This window comes from Gracilinanus agilis, chromosome 5 (genome assembly GCF_016433145.1).
Source record: "Gracilinanus agilis isolate LMUSP501 chromosome 5, AgileGrace, whole genome shotgun sequence".
Taxonomy (NCBI): domain Eukaryota; kingdom Metazoa; phylum Chordata; class Mammalia; order Didelphimorphia; family Didelphidae; genus Gracilinanus; species Gracilinanus agilis.
Genome location: NC_058134.1, coordinates 309,400,780 through 309,422,345, shown reverse-complemented (window position 1 = coordinate 309,422,345; position 21,566 = coordinate 309,400,780). Strand labels below are relative to the sequence as shown.

General features: G+C 61.2%; 1 protein-coding gene across 1 annotated transcript; it reads left to right on the top strand.

The window, feature by feature from the left end:
• The first annotated feature begins 610 nt into the window (after positions 1–610).
• Positions 611–20,077, top strand: SREBF2 (sterol regulatory element binding transcription factor 2). Its single transcript, XM_044677300.1, has 18 exons — positions 611–1,052; positions 1,792–1,973; positions 2,179–2,325; positions 2,530–2,754; positions 3,382–3,496; positions 4,068–4,249; positions 7,773–7,965; positions 8,470–8,651; positions 9,414–9,690; positions 9,911–10,080; positions 10,977–11,145; positions 12,883–13,000; positions 13,287–13,396; positions 13,700–13,832; positions 16,420–16,588; positions 17,497–17,682; positions 18,087–18,198; positions 18,326–20,077. Exons 1-18 carry the CDS (start codon positions 611–613, stop codon positions 18,544–18,546), a joined length of 3,333 nt encoding a protein of 1,110 aa, XP_044533235.1. The 3' UTR covers positions 18,547–20,077.
• Positions 20,078–21,566: the final 1,489 nt, after the last annotated feature.

Here is a 21,566-nt window from a genome sequence, read left to right as displayed (position 1 = left end):
CCATTTCAGAGCTCTGAGCCTGGGAGGACGAGATTTCAGAAGTGAATGAAGAAAACAAAAGGCGGGAGAGCCCCTGCGAGCAGAGTTCAGCAGCTCCGTTCATGATTCCCAGCGAGGTGCCCGCGTGTCTGAAGCCCCCTAAGCTCTGCGAAGCGGGTGCCGCCCCTAGCTCGGGTCGGGGTTACGCTTTTGATGGCCGAGTTAAAGACAAGCAAACTTCTCGAGTGCTCGAGAGCTGCCCAGGCGCCTGGCCCAGAGCAGACTGGGGTCGTCCCCAAGCCCGCCGGGGGGGCGCCAGGGCTTTGGGGCTTGGGGAGGCCCCTTCCAGCTCTTGGCCGAGGCGCTGCGGGTGCCCTTCCTCTAAGGCTGAGTGGGTGCCAACGACGACCCTTGCTAACGTTGCTGTAGCACTTGGGATGTGCCAGTTAGTGCCTCACGAGCTCCTCGCCACAGCCCTGGAGGCTGGTGCTGTTAGGACCCCCATTTTACAGAGGGGGAAACCAGGGCAGGCAGTGCTGAGTGTGTCGTTGGGGAGGCGACTTCCTCCCCCCACGCCGCTCTCTTCATTGGTGGCCGCACTGAACGTGGCTTCTGACTCTCGTTCGCAGAGATGCTCCAGTTCGTCAGCAGCCAGGTGGGAGAGTTGCCAGACATCTTCTCTGAACAGCTTTGTAGCAGCACTTTCCCAGGAGGCAGCGGGAACAGTCATGGCGGCAGTGCCAGCGCAGGTCCCAACGCCAGCGCCAGCGCCAGCACCGGGGGCACCTTGGAGAGCTCCTCATCCAGGCCCTACAGCCAGGCGCCCATGGCGGCGGGGTCGGCGGGGTCCTTCCCCCAGACTCCACCTGTGCAGGTTAAAGCCCCTTCTGGCCCGGTGTCCACCCCCCCTCGGCCTGCGCCCCTGCTCCAGCCCCGTCTGCAGCCCCAGCCGCAGCCACAGCCACAACTGCAGCAACAGACCGTGATGATCACCCCGACCTTCAGCACGGCCCCCCAGACCAGGATCATCCAGCAGCCCCTGCTGTACCAGAACTCGGCCACCAGCTTCCAAGGTAATTGAGAGGCGTGTGAGGGCGGGCTTGGGCAGTCTGTCTGTCTGTCGGTCAGTCCATCCGTCCAAAAGGAAGCCGACCTGTCCCCCTGGAATGCCGTCATTGAAATGGGAACAATCCTCCCACTGCTGGGCCCTCCTGTGTCTGCCCAGAGCTCGTGGGTGCCGGGGCTGCTGGAGTAGGACTGAGGCCCCGACAAGAGAGCTGACTCTGGGGTCCTGTGGGGCCAGGAAGGGTCAGAGGCAGAACTAGAGACCACGTCTTCCCTGACTCTGCATTCATCCTGGCTTCTGCTGCACCTCGTGACAAATGCAGGGACACTTGGCATCTCGTGGAAGTGGCAGGAGGCACAGGGGAGAGCCTGCTGTGGCTCGAGGGTCGCGGCTCCCTCTTCCCCACCAGGGCTGGTGGGAATCGCTCTGGGCCTGGTTCTCCTCTGCCGAGTGAGGGGCCTGGAAGGTCTTCATGCTGCCCGGGAAGACTTGCCTGACTGTCCCAGGAAGTCGGTGGGGGAGGCAGGCTGTGCTCCTGCGGCTTCTTGCCAGTGCCCCAGACTGCCATGGGGGATAAGAACGCAGGGTTGGCCTCAGGACTCGCTCTCATCTGCTTCTCGGGCCAGTGGTATTTCTACTGGCTCACAAGGTCCGGGCAGAGCCACCCGAGGCAGGGCGCTGGGGGGCTCCGTTCATCCCCCGACGGCTCTCTCCATTTCGCTCTCGTTCTTTGCTCTTTCCCCAAGTCCTCCAGCCTCAAGTGCCGAGCCTGGTGACGTCTTCCCAGGTGCAGCCGGTCACCATCCAGCAGCAGGTGCAGACCGTGCAGGCCCAGCGGGTGCTGACCCAAGCTGCCAACGGCACCATCCAGACCCTGGCACCAGCCACCGTGCAGACGGTTGCCGCTCCGCAGGTTCAGCAGGTTCCGGTAGGTGCCCCGTGGGGTATTCTGGGAGGGCTGAGTCCCCAGGCTGCGGGAGCGCCACGCGGTCGGCGGCGGGCACAATTAGACAGTGCCGGGCGCTCGGCCCAGGGATGCCAAGAAAGCCGGCTTCTGGCCCGGCCGTAGCACGCCCCCTCTGGGCTGCGTCAGCGGGCCCGGCCTCACGGTCCCTTCTCTGTCCCCCGTGCAGGTCCTGGTGCAGCCTCAGATCATTAAGACGGACTCACTTGTCCTGACCACGCTGAAGACAGACGGCAGCCCCGTCGTGGCGGCAGTGCAGAACCCGGCCCTCACGGCCCTCACCACGCCCATTCAGACCACAGCCCTCCAGGTCCCCGTAAGTGCTTCCCCCTCTTCTCCGAGCTTGGCGCTGCTCACCTCGTCCGTCCATCTCTGAATCTAGGGCCCTTGGGGACTGCCGCCCGCGTCACCCTCTGCTCTCTCCCTCCCAGAGCTGGGGGCTCCGGGAGGGGGCCGGACCAGGGGGCGCCAAGAGGGCCTCTGCTACCGACGTCTGGCTTTACTGTTCCCTTTGCTTTAGACCCTGGTCAGCGGTGGCAGTGGGACCATCCTCACCACCATGCCAGTGATGGTGGGGCAGGAAAAGATGCCCATCAAGCAGGTGCCCGGGAACGTCAAGCAGCCGGAGCCCCCCAAGGAAGGGGAGAGAAGGACCACCCACAACATCATTGAGAAGCGTTATCGATCCTCCATCAATGACAAGATCATTGAACTCAAAGACCTGGTCATGGGGACGGACGCCAAGGTACAGTGATCCCTGGCAGGGTTCCACATGCCCCCTTCCTTCGGCCCTGGTCTCCTTCATCTTTGTGGCTGGGGAACTGAGCTGTGTTTGACTGGGGAGTTGAACCCCTGGGCCCGTTGCTTGGCGTCTGTGGGTGTGAGCCGAGCAGTCGGATGGCCGGCCTGTGTCTTTGAAGCTGAAGGCCTTCGCCTCGGGGGCCTCCAACGTCTGCTTCTAAGCCGGGGCGAGCTTCTCGCTGGGTGATCGTGTCCTGGCGGATCTAGGCTTCTGGGCCTTCGGTTAGGTCTCTCAGGAATCAGGAAAAGTAGCTGGTGCCGGTGCTCTGAGAAACGGCCCGGATTTGGGTCAGAGGATGGGCGTTCCAGTCACAGCTCTGCCCAGTCACTTCTCCTCTCCCTGGGCCTCGGTTTTCTCATCTCAATGGAGGCCTGGCAGGATGGCCTCTGAGCCTTCAAGCTCTGGCTCCACAGTCCTACTCCTTTGGAGGAGGACGGATGTCTTCAAACTGTAGGTGCCGAGTGAAAAAGACCTCGGGTCCTCCCCAAGATCTGTGCCTCCCCAAAGTGCCGTGCCCCTGGGCAGCTCTGCCCAGCCTGCAGCGTCCCTCTGTCTGTGCCCTCACTGCAGATGCACAAGTCCGGAGTGTTGAGGAAGGCCATTGATTACATCAAGTACTTGCAGCAAGCCAATCACAAACTTCGGCAAGAGAACATGGTGCTGAAGCTGGCCAGCCAGAAGACCAGTAAGTGAGCCTGGGGGCCAGGCTGGAAAGTGAGGGCACTCCCAGAGGAGCCTGGGGGTCCGGCCGTGATTGGTTCCTTTGCCAGCCCACGTGTGGTGCCATAAGGAATGGGATTTGGAGAAGGAAGGGCCCATAGACTGTACCAGATGGCAAATGGGGAGTCTGTGCTGCTGAGCTAACTAAGCAGCCTGGCCCTAGGGAGGATGGGGAAAGCGTGCAGCCTGAGAGGGGCTCATCACAGTGTTTTGGTTGGAGGGAAAGAATGCCGATTTGGCTCATCAAGAACCACATAATCAAACTGTTTTGCTTGGCCCCAGAAAGAGGGAGAGAAGTTTCAGGGGCAGAGAGTACCTCTGGGAGAGGGGAGAGCCTCCTCCCTGTGACAGCTGCCCCCAAGTAAACTTTCTCTGGGCTGGGCTTGTCTAGCGGAGCCCAGGGGACCATGTGTTTGGGGTGATGCCGAGGCTGTGTTTTTGCTTCGCTAGAGGGGTCTCATCACAGGGGAAAATGGGGCTTGGGCGAAGGTGCCAGGAGCGGGCGCTTCATCGAGCAGATCTGCTTCTCCCTGCAGAGCTCCTGAAGGGCATTGACCTGGGTAGCCTGGTGGACACCGATATGGACATGAAGATGGACGACTTCAACCAGAATGTTCTGTTGATGTCTCCCCCGGCCTCTGACTCAGGGTCCCAAGCAGGTTTCTCCCCTTACTCCATCGATTCGGAGCCAGGGAGCCCTTTGTTAGATGATGCTAAGGTAAGAAGAGTCTACTTGAAGCGTCTCCAGAGCCCTGGAGGGTCCTGGGAGGGAGGGAGGGCGAGAGAAAGTGAATGATGAGGATGCTGCCTAGGCCCCCCATTGAAGGGCTGAACCCTGTGCTAAGGGTCAGGGTACAAAGACAGGCAGAAAACACGGCCCCGTCCTCAGGGACCCCATTTTCTATCGGGGGAGACACCATGCACACAACTGTACAGAACACCTGCAGGCTCCTAGGAAATCACCTGGGAAGTGGGGCATTAGCCTTCAGCTACACCAGAGTGGTGAAGGGGGGCAGATAGAAGAGGCCCTGAGAAGTGAGGGGGGACTAGAGAGCCGCTGAGGGTCACCTGGGCCCGGGTGACTGGCTGGGTCCACTGCATGGTGGTCTAGCTCTCTGCAGGGCTAAGAGCTTGAGGAGTCAGGAGGGGCAGCTCTCTCTGGGCCTTCAGGACGTCCAGGAGGCCACACAGGACTTGGTCACCAGCAAGGCAGCCTCACTAGAGGAGTAGCGTGCGAAGTTTGTGGGGTTTGAAGCCACATGGCCTGGCTTCCTCTGCCCTGTCCCACCTTGGTCCCTGGCCCCTTCTCTCTAAGATGACGGGTGCCCTTCCAGCTCTGTCTATCCTACGACTAGCCGCATCCTGGGGAGAGAAGAGGGAAAAATGCCCCTCCACAGTGCCACGGCCTCCAGGGCTTTGCAGCTTTTGTGAAGAGGCTGTCAGTATCCATTAAGCGTCTCCCAGGGAAAGCGGGGACTTAGCAGCCATCTGGGAGCCGGGGAGAAAGCTGGAGGTGCGCAGTTATGCCCGTCTGTCCTAATGGGCCAGCAGTGGTCTTTCCGTTCTATTTCTCGGGGATGGGTCTCTGGGTGATCAGTAATAGGCTTTACCATAACAGTTTGCAGTCTAATAGGAAACATTAAAACCAAGCCCAGAGGCAAAGAAGGCCCTCGTTGAGGCTGGCTGAACAGAGTGACTTAGAAGGAGGCGGGTTGTTGTCTGACTCTCTTTTGTGGGCCTCAGAGGGGCACCCCAGGGGTTCAAGCTAATTGTGATAATGGCAGCTAAGTTACCATTTCAAACTTCACAATTTCCTTTCAGAAAAATTTTTAACAAACTCATTCCTTCGAGATTGAGCAGGGAAATCTCATTAAATAAAATGTAACTTGGAAAACTTGGAGCTTTAAAAGATTGTTTGTTGTTACTTTTTTAAATAGGCTCTATACGTTGCTTCAGCAAGGACTCTGAGGAATAAAGATCAATTTGTGGTGTTTCATGGGCTGTGAAATACTCTTCACTGAGTGGCCTTGGCTTTGGGCTCGTTTCAGCTCTCTCCTGGGGGCTCTTGGCCCGCTACATCTTTCCCTCCCTTTGGTTTTTCCAAGAGCGGATGACGAGAAAGGCAGCTTTATTTTAATAGGGGTCAGCCTCTGCCAGAACCTTGCCCTAGCACCAGGGGGACCCCAGGTCCTTGAAGGCTGTCATGACAGGACACAAGCTTGGATAGGACGAGTCTAGAAAGGCTTCTAGTATTTCTCCCTGAGGCATTGACTGTGCCAAAGACTTGTCACCACCATGGCCCTAAGCGATGGGGATTCAGGAAGACGATCTATTAAGGCCTAGCTAGGTGGCGGTCTACAACCATGGAGAGGGCCTGGAAGTATGGGGTACAAAGGACTCTCAGGGCCTTGATGGTCACCAAGTCAGCCCTGTCGTTCTTTTTAAAAAGCACAGCTCGGGGGCAGCTGGGTGGCTCAGTGGATAGAGAGTCAGGCCTAGAGACAGGAGGTCCTGGGTTCAAATCTGACCTCAGATACTTCCTAGCTGTGTGGCCCTGGGCAAGTCACTTCACCCCCATTGCTAGCCCTTACCGCTCTTCTGCCTTGGAGCCAATACACAGCATTGATTCTAAGATGGAAAGTAAGGTTTAAAAAAAAAAAAAGCACAGCTCGCATTTATTTAGCTCTTCCAGGGACAGGCTACCTTCCCGTCAAAGACCCTGTGAGGTCGTGGCAGCCTAAGAACAATTATTCCCATTTCACATTTGAGGAAAGAGGGTCCTGGGGGTATTGATCATCTTGGCCAGCAATGCCCAGCTATTGGAAATGGGCCGCTCGAGTCTTCAGAAAAACCAATTTAAACATGCCTTAAAGCATTTAAGCTGAAGAGAAGCCAAGTGTCATCCACAGCCAGGTGGGCATCTGTGAGGGTGAGATACTTCATCTTGAGTCATTCTGCAAAGCAGTTCAGAAAGTGGGGCGTGCTGCTTCCGTGCCCCCCTCTTGGGCTCTAAAGGCTTCTTTCCTCTTCATTTTGGGGGTAGCTTTTCTCTCTCTTCTTAGTAAGTGAATGAAAGAAAGGAAGAAAAAAGGAAAGGAGGCAAGGAAAATAGCTACCTAGGGGCAACCAGGTGGCTCACTGGTTAGGGCCCCAGGCTCGGGACAGGAGGACTTGGATTCAGATCTGGCCTCAGACACTTCCTTGCTGGATGACCCTGGGCAGGTCACGTAACCTTAGCCCTTACTGCCCTTCTGCCTCAGAACCAATATTTAGTTTCCGTTCTAAGACAGAAGGTGAGAGTTGAACAAAAAGAGAGGTGGCTGGCTGGCTGGCTGGCAAGGTCGATAGAGAACTCCGTAGATGGATGTGGCTGTATGGGTGAGAGGAGACAGAGACATAAAGATGACAGATGGAGGGAGGCAGAGAGATGAATAGAGGCGGGGACCATCCTCGCTTAATCCAAATAGACTTCCCCAGACCTCCCCGCTCCTGGAGCAGTCATAGCGGCTTCAGTGCCTGGAGTGGAGGACCCTGGCGTGGGGCCTGCTGGAAGCGGGAGCCTGGTCCGGTATGGGGGGACCCCCCCCAGTGAGATTTGCCAAATGAGAATTTCTGTCATAGGAGAACCACGTGCATAGCGGACTAGACGGAGAGGGAAAGGGCAGACCAGCTTGCTCCTTGGAAGGAGAGCTGTGGGAAGATCCAGACAGTGTGTTGAGAAGCAGAGATACCCCTCGCCCTCCGGGGCCGTAGAGTCAGAGCTGGGGTTCTTGCAGGAGCCAGCCGTGTACGTGGGGCCGGAGAAGACGTCTGCGAGTGCCTTGGCCAGCAGGGAGATCAGATCAGTCAATACTTAAGAAAAAGAATTCAGACAAATGCTGGAGCTGAAGCTGAACTCCTTTGGCCACACGCGAGAAGACAGGAGAAGAAAAGACCAGCTAGATGTTGGGAAAGAAGGAAGGCCAAAGGAGAAGGGTGGCTAGAGTGCACGGAAGCAATAAGGGGGCGCTCGGACAGACTTTGAGCCATAATGGAGGACAGAAGGGTCAGAGCGGGAGGGGAGGCCCTCTAGACCCCTGAGCCGTTCCCACTGGCCGCCTTAGGAAGAAAGGCGTCTTTGGAAACACTGCTAGGACGCCGGGTGCCGGCACGGACGCTTCTGGTGGCTCGAAGGAGCCTGTGCCGCTGCACAGACCTGGCCTTGATGGGGTTTCTTCCCGCCTCCTTTGTCTGTGTCGAAGGTCAAAGACGAACCCGACTCCCCTCCCGTGGCGCTGGGCATGGTGGACCGCTCTCGGATTCTGCTGTGTGCCCTCACCTGTCTGTGTCTCTCCTTCAACCCTCTGACGTCCCTGCTGGAATGGGGGGGAGCCCACGACTCCGGCCCGCAGGCACGGGTGGGCTCAAGCCGCAGCATCCTTTCCTTGGATTCAGGTGTGTCACTGCCAGGAGTTCGAGGATGCCCGGGGCGGGGGGGGTGCTGCTCCCTCGGCCTTCCTCCTGCCTTGTACCTGTGGCAGAGGCCGAGTACGCTCATGGAGGCAGTTCAGGTAAGGTCCGGCTATCCGTCTACACCAGGCAGGTGGTAAGGAAGGCCTTGTGGGGGTCTCCGGTGGGGGCACATCCCTGTCTCTATTTTCCCCGCAGGTTTGGGCCGACCCCTTCTTGTGGGCTCGGCGTCAAAGATGAGCTGGGGTACCCTAAGAATATCCCAAATGCCCTCGGCTGGACTCTCTCTTATTAAGCCCCCTGGGCACCCGCATGGCACCTGTCCCTGCTGCGCTTCCTCTGGCCTCCGTTTCCTCCTCGGTTGGGAGGGCGGGATTGGCTTGTGCCATCCGGCAGCCCTTCTGGCTCTAGAGCGAGGCTCCCCTGCCTGGGTTTGGCTCGGCCTCAGCCGGCCGGTTCTTGTCCCAGAGCCCTTTCTCCTCTGCTCAGGGGCCGGCGGCTGGTTCGACTGGATGTTCCCAACCCTCCTCCTGTGGCTCTTAAATGGGGTGATCGTCCTGAGTGTCTTCATCAAGCTTCTGGTGCACGGGGAGCCCGTCATCCGGCTGCACTCACGGACCTCGGTCACGTTTTGGCGCCATCGCAAGCAGGCTGACCTGGACCTGGCCAAGGTACAACCCCCGCCGCTGCCTCCTAGTCCTGAGGGCCGTACAAACAAAAGGAAATGGTGCCCATTCGGGTGCCTGCCAGTGTGGGATGGGGTCTCCCATGATGGGAGCTGGTTTCTGGCACCTTCGCTTTCTTTAGCCCTTATGCCGCTCTCCTCAGGGCCGCAGCTTTAGAACTGGGGGCTGCAGAGCCAGCCCTCCCATTTGTAGATGAGGAAACAGACCCAGATTTGGAAAGGGACTTGTCCAAGGTCATATACCACTGGCAAGGGTCTGAAGCAGGATTCGAACCCAGAGCTTCCTGATTCCAAATCCAGCACCTCAGAGCTAATGATGCACCAGTCTCGGGGGCATCTGCTAAGCCAGGCCCCCTGCCTGCCTTGCTAGGCTTTCAGGATTTTTCGGAACTTTACATTTCTCTCTGTTGAATTTTATGGTGTTGGTTTCCAGTTGGCCCTTTTCCTCCATTCATTCCTTTGTGTGTGGGCTGTGATTCTGTCCTCTCACGTCAGTCATCAGTCTGGGAGCCGGTGACTTCATGGAAGCACACGTCTATGGTCCGGAACACGGGGTGGGGGGCGCCTGCCAGGGGCAGACCGTGCCGCCCCCGCTCTGCCCTGGGCTCCGGGAGCCCTCCCTGACGTCCCCGTAACCCCGTCACGAGGAAACGCCGTCTCCCCTCGTTCCGGCCCCCCAGCGAGCGCGGCTGCCACCGAAGCTAGGCCGGGACGCAGCCGCCTTGTCTTTTCTCGGCTCCTCCTTCAGGGCGACTTTGCCGCGGCGGCCTCGAACCTGCGGACGTGCCTGTCCGTGCTGGGCCGCACACTGCCCACCTCGCCCCTGGACCTGGCCTGCAGCCTCTCCTGGAACGTGATCCGCTACAGCCTGCAGAAGCTGCGGCTCGTGCGCTGGCTGCTGAAGAAGGGCTCGCAGCAGCGCCGCCGGGCGGCCCCGGCCACAGGAGGCTTCGAAGACGAGGCGAAGACCAGCGCGCGCGATGCCGCCTTGGCCTACCACAAGCTGTACCAGCTGCACATCACAGGTGGGGCCCACGGGGGTCCGGAGGGGCCGCCTCCATCCCAGCCAAGGGGCAGAGCCTCTTCTGGACGCCTCAGAGCGTGAAAGGAGTCGCACACAATGTCCAGAAGTAGTTCAGGGGCCGGGCCGCCTCCCCCCTCCCCTGGGGCTGGGCTGTGTTCTCGAGGCGGCCGGGGCCCCGGGGAGGGGGCTGGGGGGACTGAGCCAGCTGTGTCCTTTCTCAGGGAAGCTCCCCGCCGGCTCGGCCTGCTCCGACCTGCACATGGCGCTGTGTGCCGTGAATCTGGCCGAATGTGCCGAGGAGAAGATCCCCCCCAGCACGCAGGCGGAGATCCACCTCACAGCCGCTGTGGGGCTCAAGACCCGCTGTGGAGGCAAACTGGGCTTCTTGGCAGTGAGTGCCCCCCGCCGGCAACCCGACACCCCGGGGGAGCCCTGAGGAAGCCATTTAGGGTGGCGCACTGGGCCTAGAATCAGAAGACCTGAGTTCAAATCCAGCCTCAGACATCTCCTACCGGGGGGGGGGGCGACCCAAGCGAGCCTCAGTTTCCTCTCAACTGTAGAATGGAGAAGAGACGTTATCCATGAAGAGCTTTGCCCCTCCCCCTTCCCCCTTCAAGCACCCCACTGTCAGGCTCCTTGGTAACTTCCAGCTTTTCCTAGTTCTGACCTCTGGGCCCAAGAACCTTTGTTCTGGAGGCACCCATGAGGGGTGGCGGGCAGCTAAGACCCTGTCCTTGGCCACGGGGGCTAGGAAGTAGAGCAGAAGGAAGCCAGCAGCGGGCTCTTGGAGCTCTTGGCCCTGTGGCCCGGTGCCCTCCATGGCTTGGGGACAAAGCTGCCCAGGATGTGGCGTTCTCCCCATTTAGAGGGGGGCTCGCCCATCATCACAGCCGGAACTGGGCCTGGCTCGGGCTGCCTCTCTGGGACAGGAGATGAGCCTAAACAGATTCTTTAGAGTCCCCCTAAAAGATCAGGGAAGGGAAGGCTGCCCTGAGGCCATCTTCAGGCTGTCTCTCCTTCCCTTGGTGCCCCTTGAGGGTGGGGGTCAGCCAGAGTCTTACCCAGCCTGGCACAGCATCGATGTGGGCCGGGCAGCTTTGCCCAGCCCCATATCTGTGGGATTTGGCATGGCCCAACCAGAGTGCCAGCCCTTCCCCCCCCCTCCATCCCCCCCCCCCATTGCTGGCTTCATCACCCCAGGCAACCTCCACCCCTCGTTTTCTCTTCTGGTGGGATAGAGCAGACACAGACCCCCCCCCAGACCCCTCGTGCCCCCTTCCTCCACAGAGCTACTTCCTGAGCCGAGCCCAAAGCTTGTGTGGCCCCGAGAGGAATGCCGTCCCCGAATCCCTCCGCTGGCTGTGTCACCCCCTGGGCCAGAAATTCTTTGTGGAGCGGAGCTGGTCGGTGAAGTCAGCCACCAAGGAGAGCCTGTTCTGTGCCCCCCGGAACCCAGGTGGGAGGCTGCCTGGCCCATTGCACTGTGTGTGGTAGCTAGGTGCCATCGGCTCTGCCCTGTGGGAACTGGGCACCACTTGGCGGGCAGAGGGTGGAGCCCCCGTGGCCGAGGAGGTGTGGGAGGCCTTCTCAGTGCCGTTGGCCATTGGGGAGAAAGGCCGCAAACCGTCCTGGCCCAGACCCTTTGTGGCTGGCTTTGCCCATCGCTGCCTCACCACCTCCACATCAGAAATGCCCTGCTCTGCTCCCTGGCCGTAAGGACATGGTGGGCAGCTGGCCAGTTCGGGTTCCTGTCCCAGGAAGCCTGGCTTTGTCCCTTCCCCACTGATCACTCTCCCAGGCCTGGCAGGGACGCCCCTGCTTTTCCTTTTGGTCCTGGTGCCCCCTGACCATTCTCTAGGGCTGTGGCCAGCTCTGTCTGCCTTGGGCCACGTGGCCTCTGGGGTCCCAGCGGGAGGCATGTCTTCCAGAGGGGGCCCCCAGCACCCATGGGGTGTACAGATCCCTGCCCCATGAGGCAACTCGGGGCAGGACAGGCAGGTGGCTGACCCCGGGGGCTACCGTCGCCCCACAAGGCTCCTCGGCCTTTTCCTTTGTCGAGGGCTCTGTTCTCTCTGTGTCAAAAATCCTGGAGGCTGCCCATCTGGCCATTCTCTCCACACCTGCCAGGAGGCTGGTACTGCCCTCTGCCTCTGCCCCCTAACTGCTGCCACCACCCTCCTCTACCCACCCAGGGACAAAGGCCCAGCTGGTTCCACACTGCCCTCAGCTCCATGGGGCTAGCCAAGGCTCCTCTAGTCTCAGTCCCCCTCCTTTGAAAGAAACATTTTACTGAGACTTTTCGTGTGTGTCGTCCCATTTGTGAGGGAGAAAAGGACAACAAAGAGCATCTCTCAGCACCGAGTTAAGCAGAGCATTGAGTGCCCGTGGGCACGGCGTTCTGTCCCAGGAGCCCCACTCCTCTGCTTCAGTGTCTGCTCCCCACTGGGGACTTCGGGTGATCCTGATCCTGCCCGCTTTTCTCCTGGGTCTCCGCTCCCTAAAGTCTCCCTACGCTTTGCTGCATCTTGTCATTTTGGACCGGCACCTCCGTTTGCCCAGGCTCCCGGGCTTTTTCCCGATTAACAAGCGTTTACATTCTTTCCCCCACCCCTCTCCACCCACTGGGGAACAGAACAAAGCCTAATCAGACAGAACAGAGTTCACCTGGGCCGCTGGCTGCAGACTTGCTTCCTGAGCCCCTTCCTCGCTGAGCTTGTGAATGAGGCCACCGTTGGCTGGCTCTTGTCCAAGGTTGTTTGTTGCCTTCTCCTGGTCCTGCTCACTCTCCTCTGGGTTGGTGTGGACGAGTCTTCCCAGGGGTCCCCGAGCCACTCCTTTGGGCATTTCTGCAGCACAGTGGTGTTCTGTCTCGTTGTCGTTTGTCCCCCGCCAGCACCAAATGAGCCCTGAATGTGGGGGCCCTTCCTCTTCCTCTGATCTCTTTGGGGTGCCGTCGGGTCACCGGGTGTGCAGGCCGAGCCTCTCGGGCCTACATCCACATTGCTTTCCGGAGGGGCTGTCCTAGCAGGGCCTTCTCGAGGCTCATTCCTAGCGTCGCTCACTGCCCTTTCGGCCCCCTCGGCCAGTCTCATCGGTGTGCGGTGTTTGAAGGAGAAGGGTGGGCTTTCCCACTTGAGTACTTGGAAGGGCATTTGAAGAATCCGTGGCCTCCATCTTTCTTTACTTTCTCCAGCGGATCCCATTGCCCAGGTGCACCAGGCCTTCTGCAAGCACCTGCTGGAGCGAGCCATGGGTGCCCTGGTGAAGCCGCAGGTCGAGAAGGGGCGAGTTGAACAGGAGGAGGAGACCTGGTACGTATTGGGCATGGGAAGCCTCCCGGCGAAGGCCCCACCATGGGCGCCGCGGGGGCGGCAGTAAGGCATGACGCGGCCCCTGCCCTTGGGCAGCTTACGGTCTCCCAGGCCCGCCGTGCTCAACTTTCAGGCAGCAGCTGCCAGTGCCCCCTGGGAGAGGGGCAGGTGGACAGGAAGGCCTGAGCTGGGCTGGACCCTGGGCTTCCCGGGAAGTCTGCTGGGGGTGCTGGGGCAACGGGGAAGACTCCGAAGTCAGTGCCTTTTCCTCTGGTCTTGTTTCCAGTGAGCTCTCCAGCGCCCTGGAGTACCTGAAGTTACTGAATTCCTTGGTGGATTCTGTGGGCGTCGTGGCCCCACCTTTCACAAAGAGCTCCGTGCTGAAGTCAGCCCTCGGTGAGCCTCTTCGGGGGTCTCTCAGACACAGGGACACACACGCCATTCTCCCGACCTGCCAGGAAAGCCGGGCTCAGACCCATAGAGCAAGCAGCGCCGGTGCTCCTGCGTCAGGCTGAGCTTGGCGGGGAGGGAGGGAGGCAGGCCTGAACCTCATCGGCCTCTGGGTCAGAGAATAACGCATATTTAGCATCTTCGGCTGGCCTCCGCCACTACCCGGGCCCATTTTATCCCTCTTAGCCAGACGAGGAAGTGGCTGGGCATTAGGAACTGACCGCCGGATGCCTTCTGTTCCCCTTCTAGGCCCGGATGTCATCTGCAGGTGGTGGACGTCTGCGGTCTGGATGGCCGTCGGCTGGCTCCAGGGGGATGATGCAGTCGTGCGGTCACACTTCAGCGAGGTGGAGAGGATCCCCAAGTCCCTAGAAATGGCTGAGTGCGTGCCCCTTTCCCTCTTCTGTGTGTGGGGAGTGCGGGTTGTGTGCTAGTTGGGGAGCCTCTAGAGCAACGGTCGGCAACCTTTTTGGCCGTGAGAGCCATAAACACCTGCGGAAGGCGCTGGAATCTGGGGCACACCCTGGGGCTCTGCCCGGACTGGCCAGTCAGGAGGTGGAGCCAGATTCGGCTCTAGAGCCATACGTTGCCGACCCCTGCTCTAGAGGCTCCTATTTAAAAATGAGCCCGAAGCCCAGGCGCACATCATGCCAGGGGGCACACGGTAAGGAGACTGAGGACACGCCGAGGGCAGCCCTTTCCCACCATTGGGATGGAACTGGAGGCGCTGTTTGGGGACGGGGACACATTGTCTCCGTGCTCTTCCCCATCGAGATAGAAGAGGAGTGGAAGCCCTCAAAACTCCTCTGGAGGAGACCCGAGATTCTCTGCAGTGGGCAGCTCCGGCACCTGGGAAGAAGCCGCTTGGACCCTCTGCCGCCACCGGACTTCCCCACACCCAAGTCCTCTCTGACGTCGATGGAATGACACCAGGCTCTTGACGGAAAACGTCTCAGGCCCCCCGGCCAGGCTTCAGATGTCCCCGGCAGAGTCGGAGTCCTCTACCCAGCATCAGCCACCTCGTGCCCTGGAGTGTAAGGAGAGCAGCAGGCTGAGAGCAGCGACGCGGTCTTGGGTAGGAGGTTGGGAAAAGAGGGCCAAAGGAGAGAGAGGGCGACGGCCCCTAAGGAGGGGTTGCAGATGGAGCTGTCCACCCTTCATGGGCTCCTGCCAAGGACGTCTCTTGGACTGCACAGGACAGCCAAGAGGGAGACCGGGAGGAGAGCACCCAGTGGGCCCAAATGGACGGGTGCCTCCTGACCTCTGGGTACTGAATGGAGCCGGTAGGAAGGTGCCCGTAGCTGAGGTGTGTTGGATTTGATATCAAAGGGAACCGCATTCAAATCCTGGTTGTGTCCCTTTCTGCCTCTCTGAAAGGACCTGCGTCCTCATCCACGAAATGCCGGGGCAACACCAGCGCTTGGCTCGGTGCCTGGCCCACATGAAGAAGCCACTTCATGACTTCTGAAGTCCCTTTCAGCTCTGAGACCGAAGAAGGGCAAATTCTCTGGTTTCCAACAAATAGAAACAGTCTGCAAACTATAAGCCAGTGGACCTGACTGGTTCCTGGGAAAAATCTAGACCTCCAAGAGGGATGGCTTTGGACAGTGGGGGAGCACGGAAGGGGTACGGGCTGGGCCACAACCTGCAGGTGCTGCAACCTTTGGAACATGAAGGGAGCCCGTCACGGGCCGACACTGGGCCTCTTAGGGGGTCTCCACCGAATCAGAGACGGATCAACCCAGAGAACACACCTTGCAAGCTGGACGGGATGAACGAGAGCCGGAGCCGGAGCTCCTGTCTGCGATGGCCGTCCGAAGTAGCTTTGGACCAGACCGGACGAGATTAGCCATCAGTATGGTGAAGGTCTTCCCCCCTCACACCTACAGAATGGGGCGAGACAGCCGTCGAGGTGGGAGGTCTGGAGCTCCATGGGGTCCTCGTGAATTAGCAGCCTAAGCTGGTGTGGCAGGTCTGCCATCTTGGACTGGCTGGACATGTGAAGCAGGGAAAAGCTGAGAGGAGCTGGCTGCCCCCCGGACCAGGGGAAGAGGTAGCCGAGGCGGCGGCTCTGGTCCAGCGCTAACAGTGATGGCCGTTTCTTTAACCCTTGGCTGGGAAAGCACTTGACCTGCAGAGCACCCCAAATAACTGGAGCTGTTCCCAGATCGGGTGGGCTGCTTTGGGAGGTGGGGGTGTCCCTTGACCTACAGAGCACCCCAATAACCTGAGCTATCTCCAGATGGTGTAGGCTGCCTTGGGAGGTGGTGGCACCCCCTCTTTGGAGGGCTCTAAGCATAGGTTGGACATCTATCCGCTTGGGATGGAGCAAGAACTCTCGTGTTTGTGTGGGTGAGGCTGGCTGGCGTCTGAGGGTCCGCCGTGGGGTGGCGGGTCCCCACCAATCAATGACTGATCTGATGAGACACCGGTTGTGGGCCACAGATGGGGGGACCAAAACCCCAGGCTCTCGGCTGCCGGCCCAGTACTTTCCCATCTGACCAGGTTCTGTCTTGGCGGCTTTGGGCTCAGTGTAACAATTTCCTCCCAACAAAAAGGGGGATGTGCTCCCCGTCGCTGCTCCCCGTCCCTGGCCTGTGAGACACTCTGCAGTCCAGCAGGGCCCGGGGGGTTGGGGTCAGTTTATGGTCTGGGGTTCCGCTCCATGGCTTCTTGGCTGGCCTCAGCTGCTGTCTGGTTCAGGACTCTCACGGGCGCCTCATCCCCCTCGGTAGACGTGCAGCGGGAGGGGCGAGCACCGGACAGGGTGGGCAGCCCTCCCAGGGAAGAGACCTCGCTTTTTTGTCAAAAGGAGGAGCTGTGATGCCAGCCTTGGTCAGTGGTCCAGTTAGTGCCGGTGGACAGCCATGGACTGGTTGGCATTCGCGGACGTGGTAGGGGGGTCTGCTGGACAAAGAGGGCAGGGAGACGGGAAGGCCTGCCTTTGTCTCATGTGCCCCCTCCTCCAGGAATCCCCTCGTGAAGGCCGTCTTCCATATCTGCCGGGCCATGCATGCCTCGCTCTCAGGGAAGGCCGAGGCTCAGCAGACTTCCTTTGGTCACTGCGAGAGGGCTAGCGGCCACCTTTGGGGCAGCCTCAACGTCAGCGGCGCGGCCTCCGACGCAGGGCTCACCCACGTAAGGCGCTGGAGCTCCTGGTGGGAGGGCCGGGGAGGCTCCCTGAGGGTTCTTCCTAGTCCCAGAGGGGAAGAGGCAGCCCTGAGCTCCGGGAGGGGCCCAGCCTCGGGCCCCAACCCCTTCCCCCAGACCTGGGCCTGGATTTCCCCAAAGGCCGGGCCAGTGCAGGGCGGCTGGACCTGAGGCTTCTGTGTGCAAGAGGGTTGATGGCGGGAGCGGGGTCCCCTGCCCAGCTCTCCTGCTCCTCCGTCCTGGCAGGGTGCCCTGGGGGGGCAGCCAGAGTCAGGCCCCTCGCCTCGCCCGCCCGGGTGGGCAGAGCACCCCTGTGAGCGAGCGGCTGGGGTGCATTGTAGTTGCATTGCACGTCGTGTCCGGGCCGTGCAATGTTTCCACAGTGCATCCCAGAGGCCCGCGCCACCGCCGCCTCCTCTGCCACCCTCGCCACCTCCCCCGAGCTCTCCCGGGCCAGCCCTGGCGAGGCGGTGCTTTGTGGGAGCTGGCAAAGGCCCGGAGGGTTAGCGCTGAGCCTGCTGGTGGGAAAACTGCCGCACGGAGGGGGAGGGCGGCCCCTGGGCAGAGGCTTCACGCGGCCGGGCCCGGGCACAGGACGGGGAGAAGACGCCTTCACGGAAGCTGTTGCCGAGGTGGCACAAAGCGCTGGCACCCTGGCCCTGCCGCTCCCTGCGCTCACCTGCTAGGCGTCAGTCTACGCCAGCACCGGCCTGGTTCGTGCCGGTGCTGGCGTAGACTGGGCGACTGTTTGGTCTGACGAGGCTCTGCAAGAAGCCCCCCTTCTGGGTGGGAGCAGGGGCACCGCAGGCACCAGTGTCGGGGGCACCGCAGGCACCAGTGTCGGGGGCGCCGCAGTGTGGGCCGGCCCCCAGCGCCTCCCTCCTCTGCCCCTGCAGGTGGTCCAGCTGCTCGCCTGTGACCTGCTGCTGTCCTTACGCACCGTGCTGTGGCAGAAGCAGGCAGGCTCCAGCCCGGCTCCCGGAGAGACCTGCCACGCCTCGGCCCCCGAGCTCGCCGGCTTCCAGAGGGACCTGGGCAGCCTGCGCCGGCTGGCACACAGCTTCCGGCCGGCCTATCGGAAAGTAAGGAGTGGGGCCCCCGGCTGTGCGGGCCGTCACTGGACAAGGGGGTGCCCAGCTTGGGACAAGGCCCCCCTGGGGGTAAGGGAGGAGAGGGGAGGCCGGAGTGCCTCACTGTGCCCCTAGCGGAGCGCAGGCCGTGCCACAGTACTGCTGAACTTACAGTTGCCCCCAGGCTTACACCCCACGCGGGCCTGATTGGATGGGGCAGCTCCGCTGGCCTGGGGGCGTCCCCGGCAGCCTTGAGGGATAAGAGTGAGCCTGGAGATTTCTAGGAGGGCGCTGGGGCTCCGGCCCCGGGGGTGCCACCCCCCTTCCTCTGGCCTTCTCTCTCCTGTGGCCCTTGGTGGCGGGCCGAGGGAGGGGCTAGACGGTGACCCCCAGGGCCGCCCCTGCTCTGCCCCCAGGTGTTCCTGCACGAGGCCACCGTGCGCCTCATGGCCGGTGCCAGCCCCACCCGCACCCACCAGCTCCTGGAGCACAGCCTGCGGCGCCGCACGGCCCAGACAACCAAGCACGGTAAGTCGTGCCCACCTCTGTCCAGTGGCCCATCCCTGCCTGCACACCCTCCTGGCCGAAGGGGGGTGCCCCTGCTTGGCAATGAGAGTCTAGAGGCTGACCTGGGCCCTTCCCTCCCTCCCTGCAGGAGAGGCAGACGCCTTGCCCGGCCAGAGAGAACGGGCCGCCGCCATTCTGCTGGCCTGCCGCCATCTGCCCTTGTCCTTCCTCTCGTCCCCGGGCCAGCGGGCTGTGCTGCTGGCAGAAGCCGCCCGGACCCTGGAGAAAGTGGGGGACAAGCGCTCCTGCAGCGACTGCCAGCAAATGATTGTCAAGCTGAGTGGGGGCACCGCCATCGCGGCCTCCTAACCCCGCCACTGCCTTCCCCTCAGTCTCTGTCACCGTTTCGGTCTGTGCCCCCCCGAGTGCCACCCCCTGGTTGCCCTGAGCCAGGGGCTGTCTGGCTGCCGCCAGCCTGTGCCCAGGACTCCCTCCCTTGGCCTCCCTCATCTGGGACCAGCCAGGAATCTCGTTTCGTTTTTCCCCCAGGAGATGCCGAGGGGTCAGACTGGGACCCTCGAGAGGTCTGGGGGCGCGCCACAGGCCCTCAGGCTTTCTCGCAGCCTTGCGTGTGTGGTTTGCTGAGCCCTTAGGGTGTTGGGGCCCCCTTTCCCCTCGCCTCCATCCCTTCTCCTGTCCAGCATAGCCAGTTAGTTCTTTTTCCCGTGTCACAAGCATAGCTATTAGGGGTGAGTGTGGCGGTCCCTGCGCCCAGCCCCCGGGGGGCGCCACAGAGATAGGCTTTGGAGGGCAGGCAGGGCAGGCAGCGCTCAGGGCAAATACGGAATAAAATCATCGTTTTTTAATTTTCTAAGAAAAATAAATGGTATCCTCCTTAACTGGCCCATCCTTCCCTGTCTGTCTCTTTCTCCTGGGCTCTGCAGCTGGGACCCTCCATGGCCCCCCGTCTTGGGTGTCGGGGCCCATGTTCTGCTCTTAGCCAGAATCATGCTTCAGAGGGAAGTGACCATGGCTGGAACCCGTTTGTCTACCTCGGGGCCTGGCACCACACCAGGAGGCATGTGCCCGGCAGGGCAGAGGCCACCCCCCCCCCCAAACGCACCTCCAGGGGAGCATCGGGGGAACCTGCAATGGCAGCTGAGTAGGCCCTCGGATGGAGCCCCATAGACGTACCCAGCCATCTCTGCCCACTATCAAAGGCTTATTTTGTCATCGGAAACCGTCAAGTAGAAGGTCCTTCTGGGCCAGGGTTGTCCCTGGCACTGTGGGAGACCTCCCTCCGTCTTCTGGTACCTGGCAGTGCCCAAATGCCCCTGAGAGCTACAGATGGGTACCACCGGCCTTGGCGCCTCGGGCACCCTTTGGGCTCTGTCGGCAGCTGCCTCCCGAGGGCTCTTTGATTTCTGGCAGTCATGGGCTTAAGGGGTGCAGGACAGTCTGGGACAGAAAGGCCGCAGGGGCAGCCAGAGGAAGCTCAGGGAAGACTGGATCAGGCCGGCCAGCCCACCCTAGTGCGAGGAGACGGCCCCCAGCCCCCTGAGCTCGTCGGCTCTTCAGGTTTTCCCACAGACCCTCACCCTGGCCCTGGAAGGGACCCTGTCAGCCCACTGAGCAGAGCAGAGGCTCCGTTCCCCCTTTTCCTTCTTTTATTTATGGGCCCAGCGCAGGCCCTGAGAGTTGTTTATTTTCTGTGTGTGTATACTGTGCCTTGTTGGTGGGGGTTTGGGGTAGGGGGAGGTTTATGTGTGGAACTGGGGTGCTAGTCAGCCCCCCGTGGAAGGCGGGGGGCTCACAGCTCTCCCGAGGGCCTTTTTCTATGTTCAGTCACGTACCTTGTCTGGGAATCACAGGACACTCAATAAACTGAGCTTGGTCTCGTCAGGCCTGGCACTCGTGCTTATTCATTCCGGGCTCTCTCCGGCCTTCGTGAGTCTGCTTCCCCACCCTGGGATCCCGGGAGATGGCAGGGCTCTGAGCCTGGGTAGCAAGTCCTGGCAGTGGGCCAGCACTTGGGCTTGGCCTCTTGTCCTCTTCAGCCTTCCCCCGCTCCCCATTCTTGGTCTTAGGGGCTCCAGAGGGAAGGGTTAACTGGGGTATATGGGCTTAGGTCGGCGGCTCACCCCTCCAGAGGAAACAACTTTCGGGATGGTGCCGGTCCCCCCCCCCCAATTTGCAGCTCGAAGGAACCGGCCTCCACATTTTAGAAGAAACGGAGGCCCGTGGAGCTTCATCGACTCCGGTCTGCGGTCACGTTTGAACCCGTGCCGTGATCAGAGCTGCCGGTGAAGTAGAGCCTTCAGTCGGCCCTGAAGAGCCACCAGGATTCTGAGGCAGCAGAGGCCTGGAGGCCGGAGACGGTATGTCCAGTTCAGGAGCTGCCAGCGTGGCCAGAACAGAAATGTGGGAAGATGGTGAGGCAGAGGAGGCAGAGCCGTGAGCAGGGAGGGCGCTGGGCCCGTCCTTTGCCTTCTACCCCCGTGCTGGCCCCTGGGCCTGGCACCTCTCCAGAGGTCAGAGGGGCGGGAGACAGCGAGAAGGGGCCTGGGCCCGCCTGTCCCAAGGCACGTCTGAAGCGTCCCTTAAAGGAAGGCGCCGGCGCACGTCTGACGGCAGGAGGGCTCCGACGGGCACCCGATACTTGCCAAGAAAAAGCACCAACAGCCCCTCCTGGGCTGCCGGAGTTTCGGGGAAAGAAAACCTTCCAAGAATCCCCCAGAGTACTGTGGGGCGCCCTGGGCACCCCCGGACTGGGAGCCCCACAGCCAGAGAGGAGAGACTCGGAGGGCACCAGCCTCTGTTCCCGGGCAGCCCCGAGGCCTCCGCAGAGGCTGCCAGAGGCTCCTCGTGTCTCCAGCCCAAAGTCCCTGCACTTCCTTTGGCATCCGGCCTCTGCGGCGCCAGGCCGGCTCCGCTCACCCACAGTCCTCTTTGCCCGTGGGGAGGGGCTGCGGAGACCCCAGAGGCCCCGCCCCCAATCCCGGCCATCAGGAAGTCAGGAGGGCCGCCTCCCCATGCCCCCGAGGGGCACTGAGGGGAATCAGCCAGATGGCAGAGGCGGTTGCCCTGATGGGGGGCTCAAGGGAGAGAGTTCAGGAGCCCCCCAGGCGCCCCCTTCTCCGGGCGGCCTTCTCGAGCCTCCGTTTTCTCCTGGGGTTACACCATGCCGAGGAGCCTAGACTCAAACCGGGGCCCGCCGCCGCCCTCCGGAACCTGAAGTCAGGGCTAGGCCTGAGGCAGCCGCCTCCTTCTCCGGCCTGGAAGGGCCTGGTACTCCCCCGGAGCCGGGGCCCTTGCAGATCCGCGCGTGGCCACCAGGGGTCAGCGCGGCCCGAGGAGACCCGGGCGAGCCATCTCTGGGCGCTCTCCCT